Raw genomic sequence first — 23,997 nt, 5'->3', positions numbered from 1 at the left:
GAGAGGCAAGGATTAATTTATAGAGGAAGAAGAAAAGAATCAAGGAACTAAAATAATGTTACGCTATTAATGTATACAAATAATCTACGTGGAGATAAAAGTTTAATAATAGCAATGAAAAGTATGAATGCCGCAGACATCACCACGCAACATGACAATTTGTTCAAGGTTTGGTTTTGTGTGTTTCCAAAATCGATTTTCACGTTCCGATCATCAGTGGAAATACGGAACTAAAGAGATCCCTTGATCTCTTTAGTTCCGTATTTCCACTGATGATCGGAACGTGAAAATCGATTTTGGAAACACACAAAACCAAACCTTGAACAAATTGTCATGTTGCGTGGTGATGTCTGCGGCATTCATACTTTTCATTGCTATTATTAATGTATAATGTCCACAAAACACCACCAGTTACTAAACAATCAGCTCATGCGATAACATTGCACGACACTGACCGACAGTACTGACTCTTCTACAACTGATTGGCTTACAGCTCTAGCACATCCTGGATGCGCACCGCAACAGCTTTCCAACTTGGAAGGTTCTGAGTTATAGAAATAACATAATGAGGGGAAGGTGAGCGCAACCAAGCAAAACCTGAAAGTCTCAGCTGGTCAGGACGTTGGCGGATGTTCATGCATGTCAACTTAGAACCTTGCAAGTTGGAAGGCTGTTAGAGCGAACGCAAGCCAGAGCGAAACATAAGAGTGAAACTTGTACTGCCAAGCCGAAAGATGAGATTGAAATCAGGGACAGAAGGCCCGAAATCAATGAGTACGAGGGATGGTCTTTAACGAATCAGGACCCTTCTGTATGTGTGTGTGTATGTTTGCGTGTGTGAGAGTGTATGTGTGTGTATGCGTTTGTGTTTGAGTTTGTGCATGTGCAGTTGTTTCACTTCCAAGTTACACGTTTCGCTCTTATGTTTGCGTTCCCTTGCAACCCCTTAATACTTCTTTCACATTTCTCTCACGCTTCTCACTGACTTTGTTTGATTATCACCATGAGACCAGTTTGTACCTCTTCTTGTCCTCGCCATTCATTCATCTATTATAGGGCTAATGTAAGACGCCTCGTGCTTTCCTCTCCTCACTTCTGTAGTTCCAATGTCTCAATGTCTCAATGCTTCACTATTGTAGTTTGCGACAGAGCCAGTTTCATTTCATTATTACTTTTTACTCCCTGATGAAGCCCCAAGGGCGAAAATTTGGAGATTTCATTTCTCTTCAATAAAATTTGCAGCGTCAACGACCTTTGTGTAGTGGTGATGACGGGTCATAATAATTATCATAAAGGGATTAATGACAAATGTCCTTACAGTACACTGATGACGGGTTTATCCGGGTATTCTTCTTTTGACTCACACATGAAAATGCCGCGGATAAGGCACACGTTCAAAATCACCAGAAAAGAGGACATACAAAGTGCTAAAAAACGCGAAAACAGAAGCTGCAAATTGTAGTCGAAGGCGTTTAAGGCTCACCAAGGCCATATATAATTCAAAAAGCGTCAATAACCATTTTGAAACACTTGCTAAGGCCGCAGAGGCCAGAGGGTTTTCAGTCCTAACAGTAGAAGGTAACAGGAGGGTTTGAGAACAAACTTGACCCGGAAGTGACCTTGTCATGTTTTGACAGGCTGTGGTTTGACCCTGTCAATTTGTGGTTTGACCTTGATTACTTTACCGTGACATCCGTCAAATAGTGTTACCAGATCACATGTAACACCCGTGTACTGCGATGTACCTGTGTTACCATAACTTTTGAAGAAAGTGTGACGGTAACTTTGAAAAGTGTGCCGGTAACTTTGAAAAGTGTTTGTTATGCTGTTACAACAATTTTTTTTTGAAACTGTATCAATGAAATGTCTTTTATTTTTATTACAAACTCTGTTTTATCTATATTTGTTAAACTGTGTGCGTGCAGCAAACTCTGTTTTCCCTCTGGAGTATCACGGTGAGCACCACCACCACCACCACCACCGTCACCAAACCTGATACTCCACGAGCAAAGCAATGCATCACCGTTGTAAGCCTGCTCGACTCTGCATGAAGCAACAGGTTAGCCGGCAATGACAAAATGAAGAGAGGTACCACTGCGAAGAAGACGATCACTTGCGCGCTACTCGAAGAGAGGTACATATGTACTCAGGATGTAGCCCTGTGAAGAAGATGATCACCTGCGATACATCTGAAATGAATGAATGATGCGATGCATTAGGTAGCCGTCTAGCGTCGTGTTTGAGTAAAGGTGAAGTGATGTGCGCTCAAGTGCATGGATCTACGCAAACTATTCACGGTCTGCGAGTACTTGTCATGCACGAACTTGTCGGACAGGTAGAACAATGCCGAAGACAAGGTGTCAAGTCTGTCCGTGTAGTTACTTTAAGTGCTTGACTGTGTTGTGCATGTACATGTAAGTGCTTAGAGGTTTTCGGTGGAAGCATACAGAATTGAAAGAGCGTTGGCACTAGTTTGAGAACAAATGTGCGCGGCAGTATTGTCTCAAGCTGTTTGTGGACAATTGCCTCACCTCGTGATGGAGAAAATGCAAGCGCATGCATACCGAGACGATGCCGACGAGGAGTGCTCACCTCGGAGTTTGCAGCGTTATGAACAAACACGCACGGCGGCATCGTCTCAAGCGGCTTGTGGGACAATTATTTGCCCACCTCGTGATGGAGAAAATGCAAACGCATGCATACCGAGACCACGAGCGCTCACCTCGTGACGAAGAAAATGCAGACGCATGCATACCGAGATGATAAGCGAATCGTCTTTTGCCATAGAGTAGGGTGGGAACGACCGTGCACGACGGCGTTGTCTCAAGCCGTTAAGCAGCTGTTGCATGTAGCGCATGCATACCGAGATGATGGGCGGACCGTCGTTTGCCATTGAGTAGGCTATGAACGAACATGCACGGCGGCATTGTCTCAAGCGGTTTGTGGGTAATGCGTCCACCTCATGACGATGAAAATGCAGACGCATGCATACCGAGATGATGAGCGAATCGTATTTTGCCATAGAGTAGGGTGCGAACGAACGTGCACGAAAGCACAAATTGCCACGGCGCCCGCAGCACCTACTCAGCAAGACAGGCAATGCAGACATCTCACTGAATCTACACCCTTAATCCAGAGATCTCGGAGGGCAACAGCAAATTACTCCACAGAGATTTATGATGGAAATGGCCAAGGACCGCGCGTTGCGGACCGTGAATACCAACAGGAGGAGGGTCGAGCAGTATCATGAGTCAGTCAGTGAAGTGGATCTGGGGGAACAGCTCCGGTCACGGGACGAGCAGCTAGCAAATGGGAGAAGAGGGGGCTGTACGTAAACGGAGGATGAGACGGATGATGAGAAGATGGAAGAGGAATTGGATGAAGAAGCGGTCGCTGAAGAGACAGAGGACGAGGCAGATGAGGGTGGTGATGATGATCGTGTGGATGACGAGCGGAACGAGAAAGAGGACGATGGGATGGACGAGGAGGAGTCGGATTGGAAAGAGCGAGATAAGGCTGATGAATGTGTTGATCGTAAGAAGTCGGCGGTGTTTCTACACTTGTTATCTCGTCCTGACTGTCTTGGTGTGTATGATGACTCTCGTTTTTCTGTACTGTGTCGTGCTCGTTATGTTCAGCAGTTGACAGTCCTTGAGGCAGTTTGTATACGTATTCATAAGCCTGTTTTGTGTGAGCAGAAAGGGCAAATTGTTGCACTGAGGTTGTATTCGTAGGTTGGCACTTCGTTCAGTGCCTTCTTACCTTTGGTTACGCAATCTTGTTACCTTTTCGCGTTTCCTCTAGTGGTTTTATTGCACTTATATCATGATGTTCTTTCTAACACCCTTCTATGTAACACAGTACTTAACCTCAGGTTCTTTGGTTGTATCCTTTAGTTCCGTTTTTTCCACTGATGGTAGGAACGAGAAAATCGATTCTGGGTTTCAATAATATTTTTTTTTTTATTGTTATAAAATACACATACATCTCGAACAAGTAGCGTATTGGCGTGATGTCTGCGCCCTTCATCCTATTGATACGAAGTAGCTATCTTATAATACAATCTCCAGTCCAATTTCCACTTCTACCCAAATCGGAATACTTGATCACGTATTAAGTACTACACGGAAATAAAAGAAAACGCTAGGGAATATGGTGCGACTCGCCAGTCAAGTAGAATTTTTCACAATACGGAGTCTTCCTACCGTAGTACAGCCCGTTAGGCTGTGTTTACACGAGGCGTTTCAGCCCGGGCCAGATTTCAACCCGCCATGTACACAAAATGAATGGCGCGTTTACGCGCTTGACCCGGGTCAGGAAAATTGTACGAACGTACTTCTGTGCGTATCCCGCGCCAGGTTTTTGAACATGACTGCATATGCAAATTTCGCGCGAACGGATTCACGTGATCACACTTGACTCTAGAAGTGGACTTTTGGCGGCATATCAGTATTTGACCCGGGTCAACTGTCTTCATGTAAACGCTCACCTATTTTGTCTATCGTACAGACTTTCAACCCGGGCTGAACTCAACCAGGTTTGAAATTTCTCATGTAAACAGAGTGCAGTTCGCCAGGAGAGTATGCTGTATATGACAGACCCACTTGCGCTATGGCCACGGATTTGTAAATTTGGGATATGTTTCTTAATTGCATCACTTCACATATAAGCCCCACGGATGTTTTTTTGCACGATTTCCGCCCACTAAAAATGGCGTCCTTTTTTGCCGAAATTTGAAAATTTGAATCTCTGGCCGTGGTGGATTACTGAAATACTTATCGATATACTGCTCTAAAGCAGGTCACTACCCAACCCAAACTGGGTTCTGTACGGTGAAATCGTGTTCTTTTTCTTTGACTCCTTCCTAGCTTCACTTTCATACCTCGCACCACGATCGAAATTCAAATTGCCTCGCAGAGAACGAAGTTGTGTTCCACGCTCGACCTGACATTGCGCAGATACTAGCACAAGCTTTCATGGCCATTATCAAGTAGTTATCACTTCGGCATCGACTTAGTTGATTTGATTCGCCATAGGTATGTTCTTGACGAAGCGATCTGCGACATTTTTTTGTCAAGACGCGAATTCGTTTCTAAAGACGTGAACATCAAAATTCTGTTGTTTTCCTTCAGCTACGACAAGATATGGACGCACACGTATCTTATCTTGGCGAGGTATGTCGCGTTGGTGGCAGAAAATTCGCCACATGCACACAGAAGACCCGTTATCCCGTTGCATCTTAAAAATCCCAGCTTGAAGCCGTGCATGGGATAAAAATTGATGAAGATGATGCACAAGTACACCCCCCATACATATGTGTATTGTGCCAGAGGGCCATGAAGAGAGCCAGCGAAAAAGCCATGCACTGCGGCGGTGGCTGTGGCCCTCCTGTGAAATGGACACCACATCAACGCTCAGCCTGTTCATTCTGTACTGATCATACAGCAAAGGCCACGGGAAAACGGCATGCAAAGCAACTCACACACTGGCGCGCGGCCGCTCCGCAAACAACACGCACTCAGGACGAACGCGTGAGCACCGCAACCGCCACCCCAACACAACAACCAACACAACAACCCGCCTCACAAGCATCAGCAACACAACTGGAATGTGGTTTGGATGTGCCAAGAGAGACAGTATATGCAACAGGCAGCAGCCAACATGCTGCAACGATTCCACTGAACAAAGAGCGGTTCATTAACGCACACACAGTACAGCAGTGCAACATATGCAGTAACATCGTGGACAACGTAATAGAAGTACCATGCTGCGAAGAGTACTTTTGTGCAGACTGCATGTGTGAATGGTTAGCAACGCACAAGCAATGTCCTGCATGTGCCAACTGTTTGAAGGCATCTGAGCTAAAGACGCCAGGAAAGGTTCCACGCAGGATGATGGATGGTTGGACACTCCGGTGTGACTTCCACAAGCCATCTCTGCAAGGCTGCCCGGTGGTTACTCCGCTGAGAGATCTGCGAAAGCATGTTGCAGCATGCCAGTTCAATCCAGCCACGACGACAGCTCCAATCCGCACCGTTAGACAAAGCTCGACTGTCGAGGACGTGCTGTCCGCATCACCGTCCAAGTTGTGCGGCAACGTAGCTGACCGTCTAACAGGTCACCTGGTGGCAGCAAGGGTGCATGACGGGCGGTTGGAGGTAAGGAGAGCATCATATGGCAAGCCACAGGTCTATCAACGGGCTGTTGTGAGTAATGTGCCGTCTGACCGAGCTGCTGGCACAACTTTGCGCCGCAGATCCTCAGAATTGACGTGACATGCTGAGACAGTGTGCGGTGGTGGGGCTGGAGCCAGAGCACAAGAGGTGGCTGGCTTGCAGAGATTGTCTGCTGCTGAACAGGAGCAGCTTCTGTTAGATGCTGGCATCAAGGCCAAGAAGCCGTCACCCGGCAGTGCACTGGCTATAAAGGCAGACCTCAGCCTCCCGTGGAGTCAGTTGCGGAGGCTACGTCGCTGGCTACACGAATTTGGCGTTGAAATGGAATCCGAGAAGACAGTCCGCACATTGATAGCTTCGAAGCTGCCTTCATACACCGCCAAAGAGCTCCCTATGACAGACAAGGATGGCGGAGTTACGATGATAGCAACTGTGCTCTTCCCTAAATTGGTGGATATTGTCATATTCTTTCTGGACCAGCTGCAGGACAGTAGCCGACTAACATGGCATGGTGGAGCTATTCCTGAGTCAGAGATTTGGATTAAGATTGGCGGAGATCACGGAGGTGGATCGTTCAAGCTAAGCTTTCAGATCGTCAACACCGAGCATCCGAATTCACTCGCAAACATAATACCGTTCTGCATCTTCAACGGCAAAGACACGCCTGCAAACTTGGAGACGGCATTGGGACAATACCGACCCCAGCTTCAGCAGCTTCAGCAGACTTCCTGGAAAGGCAAGACAATGAAGATTTATTTATCCGGGGACTATGAGTTTCAGACTGTCAACTTTGGATTGTCTGGCTCATCTGGACTCCGGCCATGTCTCCATTGTTTATGCACGAAGAAGAGCATGGAGCTTGAGAGTGATGCGAGAGAGGAGGCCGAGAGAGAACCACGCACACTAGCATCTCTAGCAAGCGACCACAGCCAATATGTAGCATCGCAGGCAAAGAAATATAACAATGTGATTCGACCAATTGTTCTGCCTGTGCCAATCCCGAACGTCATCATTCCAGTCTTACACTTGGATCTCGGGATCTACCCCTGGCTGTTCGAAGCTCTGCGGAGCGAGCTCCGAATACTGGACTTGGCACTGGTGGCAAGAAGCCAGGCACTAGACACGGATGGTGCTGCGTACAAGAAGCTGTGCGATGTACATAGCGAACTGACTGCTGAACAGCAGCTCGTCCAGAATTTCAACCAGCAGCTAACTACGACTCAGGAACAGCTTGAATTTGTTGCACTGCACGTACAGCAGCAAGGCGGCATGGACGAGCTTGGTGTTGTCGCCCACTTGCAAGAAGTGTACCAAACAGCAATACAGCAGCGTGACCATCACCAGCAGCGGTCAGCACAGCTTCAGCAGCAAGTAGACGAACTGAGCGGCTGTAAGCAATTCTGTGGCCCATGCGCACTGGAGCCAGTCCTACAGCTTCATGGCATTGAGCGTCAGGTATACCACGGTGGTGCTTTCGTTGGTAACCACATCCACGAAGCCTTGAAACCCACCGTGGTCACTGCCATCACCTCCGCACATCTTTCGTCAGTCCAAACAAGGTGTCCTGACTTGTGTCCTGAGGCCACTAAAATTGCGGATAGATACGTAGCTCTCATAAACAGCTACGCAACGTGTCGAGCCAAGTTCAGCCACTGCAAACCAGTCGATGACGCTGACTTGGGTCAACTCCAACAAGACATCGAGAAATTCCTGGCCCTCTGCAGGAAGGAAGTAGTGTCCAGGAAATTCGGCCACATCACGCCGAAGTTGCACCTATTAGAAGAACACACAGTTTCCCTGATGACACGAGTCCGCGTAGGATTGGGCCTCCTCGCAGAACAAGGTGCAGAGAGTCTCCACTCTTCACTGAATTCTCTGAACTTCAAGTACAAGTCTATTCCTCGAGAACTGCTGCGCCTCCAAACTGTTGCAGCACAGCACCTCCTGACGACGACGAACGAGGCGATAGCACTGCGTCCTGCGCCACGGAAGAGAAAGTCGCAGGAACAGTAGGTCGGCACGAGCTGGACAGCCAAACTGACAGAAGAAGTCCTCGGTAAGTGAGCAAACTAGTGTATAACTGTCTGTTCGCCAGCAGAGAACCTGTCAACATGATTGTGCTTCTTGTCCAAATAATTCTTGTTCACTCGTAGAATTTGAAAAATAGTTTGTCTCTTTTGCTAAACCGAAATATCGCTGATAAACCTAAGTGAATAAGAAAATCGATTAGGTACACTCTGATAAATTCATAACTCGCGCCGAATCTAACATAATCCTGACAAACCGGGCGAAATGACGCCATATTTTTAAGTGGTGCTGCTGAAACACCCGTGGCCCATGTTGTAATTGGTGGAAATAAATAAGCCTGAGGTGAATACGCCCAGGCTTATTTTTCTCATGTAAACAGCCTCTGAGAAGGGAGGTCCATGCAAGTCATGCAAAAGGACACTAACAAGTTTCAAAATGTCATACCCCAATCTGCACTGTGGTTACAGGAGCTTGCAAACATAGCACGCACATCACACGACTCTCACTAAACAACAGCCATCTTTATTAGCTTTCAGTCTTTCGAATGTTATGCTTAAGGCAATTTATGCAACCAAAGCAGAGGCGGTGGATGATTCACTGCAGGCAAACCAGCAAACAGAAATGAGACAAGAGAGTTATTCACACATCAACCATTTAGCTGTGCCAACATGCTAAATAGCAATGAAATTATTTATTGAGGTAACCTGGAAGAAGCAATGGCTTGCTGCTGGCAATTGATTGGGTCTGATTGTAACTCATCCCCGGCAATCTATATCAATGGGTCACCCGGCATTATCGATAGATTTTACAGAACGAAAACGTCAAGTTACGACCACCCCGGAAAAAATGTATCAACTCAATAGATAGAATGGATTTATGGTATAGGGAGTTTACTTGTGTATAAATCTTACTGTAACCTCAATCCTATAGGTCAAGTAAGTACACGCATGTAGGGCAAAATGGGAGCTTCACTGCTTTTTTAAATCTGCAAACAAAACCATGGCACCCAATTTTTCCAGAGAAACATGTGCAGTACAGTCGTGCACCCAAGAACGATGTTTCCAAGGGGTTAGCCTGGGACGTCCTTATTTTTACTCATGGCTGCAGTCGTATAGCACGTTCTTATACAAAATCCGCACCGGAACATTGTGTCCTACAAGCTGCCGTTCTCAAGTTTAGGCTTTGGCGTTCTTCAGCATGCGACTCTACAATGAAATTGTCCACATGGTCTACCATTCTGTAGATAGGCCGGCCAGAGACATGACGATGGCAATGTGAATCGCCATGACGACACTATTTAAAAAGCTAGTAGTAAGTATATGTGAAGTACATTCACACAACATGTGCCAGTGAAGCGACATCCAGATGTGGTAAGACACCGTAAGAATATTAGCAAGGACTTACTACTTCCAGTTGGAGGGAAGAACACGCCTCGTCTTGTAGTAGCGAGCAAGGCGATGGATACGGCTCTCGATGAGAATGAGCCTGAACTTGGAATCCTTATCCTGAAACATGTAACCACACCAAATAGAATCGAAGCAGGATATTGTTCACCCTGGTACATTTACCAAAAGCCACATCATTGTTTTCCAAAGAGATGCATGGAGTGACCGCACAGACTGGTCACAACAAGACATCACCACATTGGATATTCAAATTACTTTGAAACAAAGTGAACTAAAGTGGAAATGTATTCACTGTTCAGGCACTAGTTAACATCTGTTAATTTGGCAAAGACATATAACTTTAAATTCACAACCGCATCACGCAGTGAACCCAAGACTTCGCTAAACCGTAAATACGGTAACGCTGAAAAGTAAAACACACCTTGCGTTGCTTCTCCATATGCTTGCGGACAGAGACAGCCTTCTTGATAAGGTGGTACAAGTCCTCTGGAATGGCAGGGGCCAAACCTAACACAAGGAAAAAATGAATACAAACACGGACAGCTTGCACAAGGAGAAGAAACTAGTCTCTGAGTAACAGCAAACAAGTTCAAGGAACAGAACTTTTCAGCTAGATAATAAAACAGTGTTCAACTGTTCATACTTTGAAATAGATTTGCATCAGGCAGTCTATATTGTATCAAAGGTTTTAAAAATAGCCGAATACAAAGAACATTACACACGAGTAAGGGAACAAAGAAAATATTTTCTTTCTTTCAAGCCAGTAGTTGGCCAAAGATCCTAGGCTAGTGGTCTGGATTTTCATATTCGGAGGCCTCCATCACATCCGGATTCTATTTAGTGAAGGAAGACGTAGAGCTCTAAACCGTCTACAAAGAAAATATTTCTTTCTTTCAAGCAAGTAGTTGGCCAAGGATCCTAGGCTAGTGGTCTGGATTTTCATATTTGGAGGCCTCCATTACTTCCGGATTCTATTTAGTGAAGGCAGATGTAGAACTCTAAACCGTTCACCTTTCAGAAATATAGGCACAGGAGCGTGTCACTTATCCAGCGGTTGCTGGCCCAAGTTTTCCATGCATAGCCTACACTTCACAAAGTGTGTTCATATTGATGGGCAAAGGTTAATAAACACAAGTGTCAGATACGAAAAGAATGCAAACAAACTGTACATGTACATTTGTTACACCTGTATACTAGTCTTCCAGATGTGTCAACACATTGGCGATAATTTAGCTTCAGCCATTCAGAATATTCACTTGACCAACAGGGCCCGGTGCCGAGGGTGTCAGATAACTGACCGCTGATGAGGCCATTACATATGCTTTGAATGGAATGCATGGACTCAAGTGACAGTTTGTATTGAGATTCGAAGACCAAATTTGTATCAAGTGGCAAGCCATGCAAACAGTGTTAGGTTTGGGTTGCAAACCGGCACTCGCGCTCCACTGCTTTGCCACTCCATACAAGGCACCTCAAATCGTGACGTTATCACATTTACATAATACAGCGCTGACAATTGCTCAAGTGAAGTGCTATCATTGTAGTAGCCAATCCAGCATATATTACAGTTCAAGGGATCCAGGGCAATCACTACAAACAGCAACCACAATTCGTTCTGCGTCATACAATCGGGATGTTGCAGACACCTGCTGTGTCCAACCTATACCCTGAGTCATCATTGGAGGGCGATGATGAGGCTGTTGTTAGTAACCATCACTGTACCGCAGTATAGGGTGCCACCATTGCATAGTAATATTTATTGCCCATTTTCAAAATTCGAATTGCTAAAAATGGGTTTCAATATTGCTAATGTCAGCTGCTACTTCTGCCGAGATGTAACGGACGGTGACTAATACCTTTAAAGGAAGACAAACTAACTATTAAATTGAACATGTATGTAGGTAATTCATGAAAATGTAAAAAATATCAATTACATACCCTTAGCCTTCAGGATTCGGAGGATCTTGTTGCCAGTAACAAGTTTGACCTGGGCAATACCATTGCTATCACGCAGCATCACACCTACAAATGCAATAGGTACAGATTGCACAACAATGATCACGTCAATTAGGCATTCTGCTAAAGAGTTCTGTAAAATTGTGAATTGTGTTGAGTAAAATTATGCGTACAAAATCAAATTTCGACTTGTAGTAAATTGTTCTTACCGATTTGGGATGGAGTGCGCCCCTTCTTGGCGAGCTTGGCAATCATTTCCTTGACCTCGTCAGAGGACATCTTGACCCACTGCAGTTAACAGTAGGGTAAAATAGGTATTGTTTACCTTACAAGTCTTCCATACTTGCAGATTTTACTCAGCAGCTAAAAACTTACTGTTGGCACACTGCGCCTGTATGGCAGTGCCGAGGACGAAATGCCCTTTCTGCAAAGTACCACAATCGAGCACAAACAAGATTGTCGTCAGGCAGGGAAATACGACTGTGTAGAGAGGCTTCCAATGGCCTAAATCAGCTGGGAACATACCCGGGCGCGTGCATACGGACCATGATTGCGTCTTCTTGCCAGGCGATCGAAAGAGAGGCGATCGAGAAAGAAAGAACGAAAGCGCGCATGCGCCTTATTTCTCCATTGGAATATTTTTTGCCTACCTACCGGTACTGTACTTCGTCAGTTCGTGTTTCCCAGTCAGTGCATGGATGCAGTGCACTCGTACACGCGTACTCGCGCCACTGCACGTGCACTCATGCTAGCACTGAAGTGGAGCAATGACGTCATCAAGATTGCTTTTTGCAGAAGCTGATCGTTTTTCGAAAGATTTGAAATGAATTCGTTGCATTGCTTACTTAACTGCTTCTTTTTGGGGCGAGTAGTCAGCCTAGCCATTCCAAATCTTTCGAAAAACTGACGATCCGCTTCTGCAAAAAGCAATCTTGATGACGTCATTGCTCCACTTCAGTGCTAGCATGAGTGCACGTGCAGTGGCGCGAGTACGAGTGTACGAGTGCACTGCATCCATGCACTGACTGGGAAACACGAACTGACGAAGTACAGTACCGGTAGGTAGGCAAAAAATATTCCAATGGAGAAATAAGGCGCATGCGCGCTTTCGTTTATTCTTTCTCGATCGCCTCTCTTTCGATCGCCTGGCAAGAAGACGCAATCATGGTCCGTATGCACGCGCCCGGGTATGTTCCCAGCTGATTTAGGCCATTGGAAGCCTCTCTACATAGTCGTATTTCCCTGCCTGACGACAATCTTGTTTGTGCTCGATTGTGGTACTTTGCAGAAAGGGCATTTCGTCCTCGGAACTGCCATACAGGCGCAGTGTGCCAACAGTAAGTTTTTAGCTGCTGAGTAAAATCTGCAAGTATGGAAGACTTGTAAGGTAAACAATACCTATTTTACCCTACTGTTAACTGCAGTGGGTCAAGATGTCCTCTGACGAGGTCAAGGAAATGATTGCCAAGCTCGCCAAGAAGGGGCGCACTCCATCCCAAATCGGTAAGAACAATTTACTACAAGTCGAAATTTGATTTTGTACGCATAATTTTACTCAACACAATTCACAATTTTACAGAACTCTTTAGCAGAATGCCTAATTGACGTGATCATTGTTGTGCAATCTGTACCTATTGCATTTGTAGGTGTGATGCTGCGTGATAGCAATGGTATTGCCCAGGTCAAACTTGTTACTGGCAACAAGATCCTCCGAATCCTGAAGGTTAAGGGTATGTAATTGATATTTTTTACATTTTCATGAATTACCTACATACATGTTCAATTTAATAGTTAGTTTGTCTTCCTTTAAAGATATTAGTCACCGTCCGTTACATCTCGGCAGAAGTAGCAGCTGACATTAGCAATATTGAAACCCATTTTTAGCAATTCGAATTTTGAAAATGGGCAATAAATATTACTATGCAATGGTGGCACCCTATACTTCGGTACAGTGATGGTTACTAACAACAGCCTCATCATCGCCCTCCAATGATGACTCAGGGTATAGGTTGGACACAGCAGGTGTCTGCAACATCCCGATTGTATGACGCAGAACGAATTGTGGTTGCTGTTTGTAGTGATTGCCCTGGATCCCTTGAACTGTAATATATGCTGGATTGGCTACTACTATGATAGCACTTCACTTGAGCAATTGTCAGCGCTGTATTATGTAAATAATTGTGATAACGTCACGATTTGAGGTGCCTTGTATGGAGTGGCAAAGCAGTGGAGCGCGAGTGCCGGTTTGCAACACAAACCTAACACTGTTTGCATGGCTTGCCACTTGATACAAATTTGGTCTTCGAATCTCAATACAAACTGTCACTTGAGTCCATGCATTCCATTCAAAGCATATGTAATGGCCTCATCAGCGGTCAGTTATCTGACACCCTCGGCACCGGGCCCTGTTGGTCAAGTGAATATTCTGAATGGCTGAAGCTAAATTATCGCCAATGTGTTGACACATCTGGAAGACTAGTATACAGGTGTAACAAATGTACATGTACAGTTTGTTTGCATTCTTTTCGTATCTGACACTTGTGTTTATTAACCTTTGCCCATCAATATGAACGCACTTTGTGAATTGTAGGCTATGCATGGAAAACTTGGGCCAGCAACCGCTGGATTAGTGACACAAACCTGTGCCTATATTTCTGAAAGGTGAACGGTTTAGAGCTCTACATCTTCCTTCACTAAATAGAATCCGGAAGTAATGGAGGCCTCCAAATATGAAAATCCAGACCACTAGCCTAGGATCCTTGGCCAACTACTGGCTTGAAAGAAAGAAATATTTTCTTTGTAGACGGTTTAGAGCTCTACGTCGTCTTTCACTAAATAGAATCCGGATGTGATGGACGCCTCCGAATATGAAAATCCAGACCACTGGCCAACTACTGACTTGAAAGAAAGAAAATATTTTCCTTGTTCCCTTACTCGTGTGTAATGTTCTTTGTATTCGGCTTTTTTTTAAACCTTTGATACAATATAGACTGCCTGATGCAAATCTATTTCAAAGTATGAACAGTTGAACACTGTTTTATTATCTAGCTGAAAAGTTCTGTTCCTTGAACTTGTTTGCTGTTACTCAGAGACTAGTTTCTTCGCCTTGTGCAAGCTGTCCGTGTTTGTATTCATTTTTGTTTCCTTGTGTTAGGTTTGGCCCTGCCATTCCAGAGGACTTGTACCACCTTATCAAGAAGGCTGTCTCTGTCCGCAAGCATATGGAGAAGCAACGCAAGGTGTGTTTTACTTTTCAGCGTTACCGTATTTACGGCTTAGCGAAGTCTTGGGTTCACTGCGTGATGCGGTTGTGAATTTAAAATTAAATGTCTTTGCCAAATTAACAGAGGTTAACTAGTGCCTAAACAGTGAATACATTTCCACTTTAGTTCACTTTGTTTCAAAGTAATTTGAATATCCAATGTGGTGATGTCTTGTTGTGACCAGTCTGTGCGGTCACTCCATGCATCTTTTTGGAAAACAATGATGTGGCTTTTGGTAAATGTACCAGGGTGAACAATATCCTGCTTCGATTCTATTTAGTGTGGGTACATGTTTCAGGATAAGGATTCCAAGTTCAGGCTCATTCTCATCGAGAGCCGTATCCATCGCCTTGCTCGCTACTACAAGACGAGGCGTGGTCTTCCCTCCAACTGGAAGTAGTAAGTCCTTGCTAATATTCTTACGGTGTCTTACCACATCTGGATGTCGCTTCACTGGCACATGTTGTGTGAATGTACTTCACATATACTTACTACTAGCTTTTTAAATAGTGTCGTCATGGCGATTCACATTGCCATCGTCATGTCTCTGGCCGGCCTATCTACAGAATGGTAGACCATGTGGACAATTTCATTGTAGAGTCGCATGCTGAAGAACGCCAAAGCCTAAACTTTAGAACGGCAGCTTGTAGGACACAATGTTCCGGTGCGGATTTTTGTCTAAGAACGTGCTATACGACTGCAGCCAAGAATAAAAATAAGGACGTCCCAGGCTAACCCCTTTGGAAACATCGTTCTTGGGTGCACGACTGTACTGCACATGTTTCTCTTGAAAAATTGGGTGCCATGGTTTTGTTTGCAGATTTAAAAAAGCAGTGAAGCTCCCATTTTGCCCTACATGCGTGTACTTACTTGACCTATAGGCTTGAGGTTACAGTAAGATTTATACACAAGTAAACTCCCTATACCATAAATCCATTCTATCTATTGAGTTGATACATTTTTTCCGGGGTGGTCGTAACTTGACGTTTTCGTTCTGTAAAATTTATCGATAATGCCGGGTGACCCATTGATATAGATTGCTGGGGATGAGTTACAATCAGACCCAATCAATTGCCAGCAACAAGCCATTGCTTCTTCCAGATTACCTCAATAAATAATTTCATTGCTATTTAGCATGTTGGCACAGCTAAATGGTTGTTGTGTGAATAACTCTCTTGTCTCATTTCTGTTTGCTCGTTTGCCTGCAGTGAATCATCCACCGCCTCTGCTTTGGTTGCATAAATTGCCTTTAGCATAACATTCGAAAGACTGAAAGCTAATAATGATGGCTGTTGTTTAGTGAGAGTCGTGTGATGTCCTGTAACCACAGTGCAGATTGGGGTATGACATTTTGAAACTTGTTAGTGTCCTTTTTTGCATGACTTGCATGGACCTCCCTTCTCAGAGGCTGTTTACATGAGAAAAATAAGCCTGGGCGTATTCACCTCAGGCTTATTTATTTCCACCAATTACAACATGGGCTTATATGTGAAGTGATGCAATTAAGAAAAATATCCCAAATTTACAAGTCCGTGGCCATAGCGCAAGTGGGTCTGTCATATACAGCATACTCTCCTGGCGAACTGCACTCTGTTTACATGAGAAATTTCAAACCTGGTTGAGTTCAGCCCGGGTTGAAAGTCTGTACGATAGACAAAATAGGTGAGCGTTTACATGAAGACAGTTGACCCGGGTCAAATACTGATATGCCGCCAAAAGTCCACTTCTAGAGTCATGTGTGATCACGTGAATCCGTTCGCGCGAAATTTGCATATGCAGTCATGTTCAAAAACCTGGCGCGGGATACGCACAGAAGTACGTTCGTACAATCTCCCTGACCCGGGTCAAGCGCGTAAACGCGCCATTCATTTTGTGTACATGGTGGGTTGAAATCTGGCCCGGGCTGAAACGCCTCGTGTAAACACAGCCTAACGGGCTGTACTATGGTAGGAAGACTCCGTATTGTGAAAAATTCTACTTGACTGGCGAGTCGCACCATATTCCCTAGCGTTTTCTTTTATTTCCGTGTAGTACTGAATACGTGATCAAGTATTCCGATTTGGGTAGAAGTGGAAATTGGACTGGAGATTGTATTATAAGATAGCTACTTCGTATGAATAGGATGAAGGGTGCAGACATCACGCCAATACGCTACTTGTTCGAGATGTATGTGTATTTCATAACAATAATAAAAAAAATTATTATTGAAACCCAGAATCGATTTTCTCGTTCCTACCATCAGTGGAAAAAACGGAACTAAAGGATACAACCAAAGAAACTGAAGTTAAGTACTGTGTTAAATAGAAGGGTGTTAGAAAGAACATCATGATATAAGTGCAATAAAACCACTAGAGGAAACGCGAAAAGGTAACAAGATTGCGTAACCAAAGGTAAGAAGGCACTGAACGACGTGCCAACCTACGAATACAACCTCAGTGCAACAACGTGCCCTTTCTGCTCACACAAAACAGGCTTATGAATACGTATACAAACTGCCTCAAGGACTGTCAACTGCTGAACATAACGAGCACGACACAGTACAGAAAAACGAGAGTCATCATACACACCAAGACAGTCAGGACGAGATAACAAGTGTAGATACACCGCCGACTTCTTACGATCAACACATTCATCCGCCTCATCTCGCTCTTTCCAATCCGACTCCTCCTCGTCCATCCCATCGTCCTCTTTCTCGTTCCGCTCGTCATCCACACGATCATCATCACCACCCTCATCTGCCTCGTCCTCTGTCTCTTCAGCGACCGTTTCTTCATCCAATTCCTCTTCCATCTTCTCATCATCCGTCTCATCCTCCGTTTATGTACAGCCCCCTCTTCTCCCATTTGCTAGCTGCTCGTCCCGTGACCGGAGCTGTTCCCCCAGATCCACTTCACTGACTGACTCATGATACTGCTCGACCCTCCTCCTGTTGGTACTCACGGTCCGCAACGCGCGGTCCTTGGCCGTTTCCGGCATAAATCTCTGTGGAGTAGTTTGCTGTTGCCCTCCGAGATCTCTGGATTAAGGGTGTAGATTCAGTGAGATGTCTGCATTGCCTGTCTTGCTGAGTAGGTGCTGCGGGCGCCGTGGCAATTTGTGCTTTCGTGCACGTTCGTTCGCACCCTACTCTATGGCAAAATACGATTCGCTCATCATCTCGGTATGCATGCGTCTGCATTTTCATCGTCACGAGGTGGACGCATTACCCACAAACCGCTTGAGACAATGCCGCCGTGCATGTTCGTTCATAGCCTACTCAATTGCAAACGACGGTCCGCCCATCATCTCGGTATGCATGCGCTACATGCAACAGCTGCTTAACGGCTTGAGACAACACCGTCGTGCACGTTCGTTCCCACCCTACTCTATGGCAAAAGACGATTCGCTCATAATCTCGGTATGCATGCGTCTGCATTTTCTTCGTCACGAGGTGAGCGCTCGTGGTCTCGGTATGCATGCGTTTGCATTTTCTCCATCACGAGGTGGGCAAATAATGGTCCCACAAGCCGCTTGAGACGATGCCGCCGTGCGTGTTTGTTCATAACGGTGCAAACTCCGAGGTGAGCACTCCTCGTCGGCATCGTCTCGGTATGCATGCGCTTGCATTTTCTCCATCACGAGGTGAGGCAATTGTCCACAAACAGCTTGAGACAATACTGCCGGGCACATTTGTTCTCAAACTAGTGCCAACGCTCTTTCAATTCTGTATGCTTCCACCGAAAACCTCTAAGCACTTACATGTACATGCACAACACAGTCAAGCACTTAAAGTAACTACACGGACAGACTTGACACCTTGTCTTCGGCATTGTTCTACCTGTCCGACAAGTTCGTGCATGACAAGTACTCGCAGACCGTGAATAGTTAGCGTAGATCCATGCACTTGAGCGCAAATCACTTCACCTTTACTCAAACACGACGCTAGACGGCTACCTAATGCATCGCATCATTCATTCATTTCAGATGTATCGCAGGTGATCATCTTCTTCACAGGGCTACATCCTGACTACATATGTACCTCTCTTCGAGTAGCGCGCAAGTGATCGTCTTCTTCGCAGTGGTACCTCTCTTCATTTTGTCATTGCCGGCTAACCTGTTGCTTCATGCAGAGTCGAGCAGGCTTACAACGGTGATGCATTGCTTTGCTCGTGGAGTATCAGGTTTGGTGACGGTGGTGGTGGTGGTGGTGCTCACCGTGGTACTCCAGAGGGAAAACAGAGTTTGTTGCACGCACACAGTTTAACAAATATAGATAAAAACAGAGTTTGTAATAAAAATAACAGACATTTCATTGATACGGTTTCAAAAAAAAAAAAATTATTGTAACAGCATAACAAACACTTTTCAAAGTTACCGTCACACTTTTCAAAGTTATCGTCACACTTTCTTCAAAAGTTATGGTAACACAGGTACATCGCAGTACACGGGTGTTACACGTGATCTGGTAACACTATTTGACGGATGTCACGGTAAAGTAATCAAGGTCAAACCACAAATTGACAGGGTCAAACCACAGCCTGTCAAAACATGACAAGGTCACTTCCGGGTCAACTTTGTTCTCAAACCCTCCTGTTACCTTCTACTCCTAACGACTACGCACACGAGTTCATCCTAATTGATGTGTGAGTTTTCCTGCCATAAATGAATTCCTTATTAGTCATGACCATGATGACAAGTGACTGGTATGATCCCTGACTTGCCGCAGTCCTCAGCTTGAGTCAACATGAGGGTAAATTCTACACTTGGAACGCTTGCTGTCTCCTCAGTCCTTTCTTGCTGCACTAGCAGATATGCGCACGGCTGCCAGGTTTTGTTGGTCCGCGCGGGAACGCACGGCAGACCTTGATGTCTTCAAAAAGGTAGAATCGCGGTTCCGCCTGGCCCATTCTCACCGTAGATAGCTCATTTTCTTGGTTTTCGAATTTTCTTAACTTAACCTACCCAGATTTCTATATTTGCCCTTCATCCACTTGTTCGTACGTCTTCGAGTGATTTCATCATCCGTATTCTGTAAACATAGTTTTGCTTCTGGTTCTGGTGGTTCTAGTTCTGGATCTGATGTATGAATATACAGCTCATTTAACGCAGCAAGACTTAGACCTTCCCCGAGTTAGAGTCGAAAAGATATTATCACTAAACAACTTACGAAAACTAGCACTGCTGTTTAGTGACACACCTCGTGAACGTGTGAACAGTTCTTCCAGATGTTGCAGCTTCTGTTTTTGAGTTTTTGAATTAATTTTTAAGTCACGTCTTACCCATGTTAAAGTTCTTAAAGAAGTATTTATACGTTTCCTTGTGGCCAAGCTTGGTCGTTACTATCCCCTGAGTACTGTAGTAATCTGTACTCTGTTGTACCATCCTTCAATGCGACGGACCCCACGATAGGCAGTCAGCCTTTGGGTCATTATAATAAAGTTATTATTATTATTGCAGTTATCATTATCACATCGTAGTGGATTAGCACTTTGTTATTAGCCCGTGTTGTGCTTTTCTCACTTTCACTCTCACATATCACACTTGTACCCTTCAACACTGTATCTAGGTGTCACCAGGTGTTACTTATATTTGGGTGTTTATAAAGGTACATTTTTGATACATTGTTCATTAGTTCAACGATGCTTCCTGATGATTGTTGAACAAAACGTTCTTTCCCTATTGTAATGTTCACTATTTTCCATTTTTGTTACTGCCCATTTCAGGCATCGATTCATGCCATTGATTGAAGTAGTCGCATGTTCATCCAACTGTTTCTCAGTGTTGATCTTTGTTTAGCACTCGGTTGTGGTTTCGAACCGAGGGCCACCACGAACAAAGTAATCACACTGTTTCGATCACTGTTTGCGTATATTCATGAACATAGAGAGTCACGACCACTCACATCATGTTGTTTTCACTAGTGTCTCTTCGTCGACCTTTCGATGATCTATTTCAGTGGTTAACGCCACCTTCCAAATCACTGGCTGATCATCTACCGGCATGGCCACTTTTTTTAAAACTATTAATATTAGGCTTGCTGCATATCCATGGTTCAGTGCCTGTGTGCTTTGTCGGCAGACAATCTAACAATACACGTCAATGCGTAAAATACACAAAGACAGTTGGCGGGCAACGCAGCCTACTCCATACAGTGCAACTGCACAAAGACGGATTATTACACCTGACTTGTACCGTAAGAGCCATAACTGTGTACAACGATACTTTGACACCCAGCGCAATCGTCACAGGATTGTTCAGAGTAGCGGATTAAGACAAAAATGATTTTATTATAGATGAGACATCACTGGTGGAATAAACGAGATAGTGAGTCACATAATTATTAGAACGAAACGGAAGGAGTCTTCACATTACTCCTACATGGGGTGGTAAAACAAGACGTCATTGCATATTTGTCCTAAAATATTGGGTCTAAACCGTCCTAAAACTAGATATATAGAGTCTAAACAATATTCAAGGGAGTTTACACATTACTCCTAGACTCGACTATAGAACAAGACGTAGGGGGTCTTCCCCGCCGGATAATTGGTGACCTGAGTGGCGTCTAGGGCCTTCACCACTGCGTCGTCGAAGCGAATCCATTTTCCAGTGGTGGGATCTTTGGAGTCGTTGGAGTAATGACCACTGTCTCCTGTGGCGCCGTGGTGATAGATGACTGCAGAAGAGAAATATTCAAATATACATTCTACCCTTTAATGTGGAGAATACATGAAATTATTGTGATACCGTGTTTAATGGACTGACATAATTGTTGCATTTACAATGCAGTTGTGTGATGGCCACCACTTTCTGAATAATGGTTTTCATCCCTCACATTATGCATGCCAAAGGATATATTGATTTTTACTTGATTTTTACCACAGTTGTGCACTTTCTTATTATTGTTTTCACCGCTCATACTACGGATGTCAAAGGAAATGCACTTACCCGAAATAAGCTCGTACTCCGGCGACACAAGTGGAGATGGCTCAATCATGGCTGAATAACACAAAATTAGGAGACAAGATTATAAACTTCCGAAATGTAAAACTGGAATTCAAGAAAACAAACGTTTATAGTTATGAGCACAGTCCTAACTTAAACTTAAACATCTCGTTACTTTTGGTGATCCTGGTACAATTTCAGTCTACTGATAAAACGAAAACGAGACTTATAATAATAAAATTATGATACTCACATCGTTGCAGGGTCAACTTGAATCCGAACTTCACGCGCTTGTGTATTTTTTCTAAACCGCGTGTTGAATCGAACGTGAATCGTTTCAAGTGAACCATGAGGAGGGTGGGAAGCCGCGTGACTGTGGTCTTCCTAACCGCTCCTTCAGCATATTCTTCCAGTTCCACGGCACTTGCTAAGACGTCGAATGCATCCTGAATAGTCTGGATGCGGATGTCGTCGACACCTAGCGGAAGCGTGACAAATCTTTCTTCGGTGACGGAGACCACGACGCCCTTCCTGTCGGTGATAGTGTTCTTGAGCTCGCCGAAAACCAGGTGTTGAATCGGCGATGGTGCCGTTGCTACAAATTCACCCCATTTTGCCTCATCGTGTATTTTATTGAGCAAGGAAGAGAGGAATTCCTCGGCATCTTCCTGCTCCCCCTACAGAACAGAAAGACATCGGCGGTGTCGGAAATGTCATTAATATTGTGTGATATCATCCCCGTGAATTCCGTTAAATGCAAGTATTACTATTAGGTTTTAACCAAACGGGACACCTTCTGTCTTTTTATTGCCTATCAATGTAATTGACATTTTGAATGAAGACCTAAGTAAAATGTTTTTATGCCGAACAGACAGAAAGCATTCATATGAGTTCGTCATAGAGACTGTGAATCAATCCGGATAAAGATGAAAGAGCACCTTAACTTACGTGTACTGAAAAATATGGGTTCACGATTGGCAAGATCTCGTAGAACTGGCATGGTTCGAACGGAGTACCAATCGGCACTTGAGGGCCTTTGACCTTCTTGGGCTTTGCTCGTTTAACTCTCACGCCCTCCCAAGTGCCAAGATCCTCCTTTTTGGCTACTGTTGGTTCTCCACTCGACCATGTGAAAAACTCCGCCCTGTAGAAAGGAGGACAGAAATTGCATGATAATGAATCGAGCAATCATACAAAATACCCTTTCTGCCAAACGTCCACAATGCACTTCTTATTTCTCCTGCTGGAGATATGTCGAGGAATGAACCGCAAACAATTAGCGCTTTTATAGCTACAATGTCAATACACATAGTCTAGAATCAACACTACAATGATCGAACGGTTAGGTGAACAGCATTAAGTAAGCTGTAGGAAGACCTACAGGGAGGCGCTCTCGTTGGCAACTTCATTCTCCCTTGTTCATAAAGTGATTAAAAACTAATTGCCTTACAGTGCGTTGATGACTGGTTTATCCGGGCTGTTCTCTGTTGACTGAAGCATGACAATGCCGCGGATAAGGCACACATTCAGAGACTGCAAGATCTACAAAATCACCAGAAGAGAAGCAATACGAGTACATGTACATTATTGGTGAAGAATATTCAAAGACTTAGCGAGCAAATATTTCGTGCTAGGTAAAATTCTCAGTAGCCCTCTTGCAAGTGTGAATCCATCATAGAGCATGGCACAATTACCCGTTAAAATGATGGATAGGGATGCAGCCGCCAACAAATGGGATATAGATGGCAAATGGTTGGCTTCTTTGCTTACCACATGGATGTAGCACATCTGGCCCCTGTTCTTGAGCCCTCGGAACTGGATCTTCGGTTCCTGAGGGCTTACGTCGTTGTTGCTGCAGGTCGCCATTCCGAAATATTATACGAAACGAAACTCAAAAGACTGTCGAACGTTTACAGAGAGTGGGCTGAATGCTTGTCGTTTCCTGTAAACAAACGAAGAACTAATGACACCGGCAACCAGCGTCTCCACAACCCGACTATTTATACATGCAGGTGATCGCTATTCCCTACTGTGGTGTACGCATTGGGTAGCGTCTATGTGTATTCGACGGTAAAATAGCATATTGTAAAATGCATACAACGCGATATCATGCTGCAGTGGATAGTATAAGTGAGAAGGAGTCACTACTGCAGCGTAGTGTTGGTAAATTTTAAAATTTATTTTTTATATTTTATGGAATGGGATGGAGAGCCGATGATTAATTTATAGATCAAAAAAGGGGAAGAG

The 23,997-nt window shown here is 44.5% G+C and overlaps 3 protein-coding genes across 6 annotated transcripts in view; 1 reads left to right on the top strand and 2 right to left on the bottom strand.

Annotated features, from left to right (window-relative positions):
• Positions 1–8,725: 8,725 nt before the first annotated feature.
• Positions 8,726–17,912, bottom strand: LOC135811693 (small ribosomal subunit protein uS15). Of its 2 annotated transcripts, none has more exons than XM_065324931.1 (7): positions 17,908–17,912; positions 11,942–11,991; positions 11,776–11,854; positions 11,549–11,632; positions 10,032–10,117; positions 9,609–9,709; positions 8,726–8,801 (listed from the first exon to the last, which is right to left on the bottom strand). In XM_065324931.1, the coding sequence occupies exons 3-7, from the start codon at positions 11,843–11,845 to the stop codon at positions 8,768–8,770; spliced, it is 375 nt and encodes a 124-aa protein (XP_065181003.1). In that variant the 5' UTR covers positions 11,846–11,854; positions 11,942–11,991; positions 17,908–17,912; the 3' UTR covers positions 8,726–8,767. The 2 variants fall into 2 exon arrangements, with proteins under 2 accessions (XP_065181003.1, XP_065181002.1); XM_065324930.1 differs by lacking the exon at positions 17,908–17,912 and adding an exon at positions 12,092–12,231 and having other exon boundaries at positions 11,942–11,990.
• LOC135811692 (small ribosomal subunit protein uS15-like) overlaps positions 12,665–23,997 on the top strand; it is a 90,301-nt gene continuing 78,968 nt past the window's right edge. Inside the window, exons 1-7 of one of the 3 annotated variants that reach the window (XM_065324926.1) lie at positions 12,665–12,753; positions 12,855–12,903; positions 12,991–13,069; positions 13,213–13,296; positions 14,721–14,805; positions 15,128–15,228; positions 16,038–16,132. In XM_065324926.1, the coding sequence (XP_065180998.1) occupies positions 12,665–12,753; positions 12,855–12,903; positions 12,991–13,069; positions 13,213–13,296; positions 14,721–14,805; positions 15,128–15,228; positions 16,038–16,087 (537 nt within the window). In that variant the 3' untranslated portion in view covers positions 16,088–16,132. Of the gene's footprint in view, positions 12,754–12,854; positions 12,904–12,990; positions 13,070–13,212; positions 13,301–14,720; positions 14,806–15,127; positions 15,229–16,037; positions 16,133–23,997 lie in introns of those variants that run through there. The other 2 variants (XM_065324929.1, XM_065324927.1) reach the window with 2 other exon arrangements.
• On the bottom strand, positions 21,078–23,718 carry LOC135812559 (ubiquitin carboxyl-terminal hydrolase 10-A-like). Its single transcript, XM_065325885.1, has 6 exons — positions 23,521–23,718; positions 23,201–23,292; positions 22,699–22,894; positions 22,004–22,427; positions 21,754–21,804; positions 21,078–21,481 (listed from the first exon to the last, which is right to left on the bottom strand). The coding sequence occupies exons 1-6, from the start codon at positions 23,614–23,616 to the stop codon at positions 21,303–21,305; spliced, it is 1,038 nt and encodes a 345-aa protein (XP_065181957.1). The 5' UTR covers positions 23,617–23,718; the 3' UTR covers positions 21,078–21,302.

The sequence above is a fragment of the Sycon ciliatum genome, chromosome 3 (genome assembly GCF_964019385.1).
Source record: "Sycon ciliatum chromosome 3, ocSycCili1.1, whole genome shotgun sequence".
NCBI lineage: Eukaryota > Metazoa > Porifera > Calcarea > Leucosolenida > Sycettidae > Sycon > Sycon ciliatum.
The sequence above is the reverse complement of the archived record's forward strand: the minus strand, read 5'-3'. Positions and strand labels throughout refer to the sequence as shown.

What these genes read in the sequence shown, in the direction of transcription:
- LOC135812559 (XM_065325885.1), bottom strand. Translation starts at nt 23,616, where the DNA reads ATGGCGACCTGCAGCAACAACGACGTAAGCCCTCAGGAACCGAAGATC. An exon ending in AGATGTGCTACATCCATGTG is followed by an intron (nt 23,293 to 23,520) that starts GTAAGCAAAGAA and finishes GTGATTTTGTAG; the next exon opens with ATCTTGCAGTCTCTGAATGT. An exon ending in ACCCATATTTTTCAGTACAC is followed by an intron (nt 22,428 to 22,698) that starts GTAAGTTAAGGT and finishes TCTGTTCTGTAG; the next exon opens with GGGGAGCAGGAAGATGCCGA.
- LOC135811693 (XM_065324930.1), bottom strand. Translation starts at nt 12,180, where the DNA reads ATGCGCGCTTTCGTTCTTTCTTTCTCGATCGCCTCTCTTTCGATCGCC. An exon ending in GCGCACTCCATCCCAAATCG is followed by an intron (nt 11,633 to 11,775) that starts GTAAGAACAATT and finishes TTGCATTTGTAG; the next exon opens with GTGTGATGCTGCGTGATAGC. An exon ending in CCGAATCCTGAAGGCTAAGG is followed by an intron (nt 10,118 to 11,548) that starts GTATGTAATTGA and finishes TCCTTGTGTTAG; the next exon opens with GTTTGGCCCCTGCCATTCCA.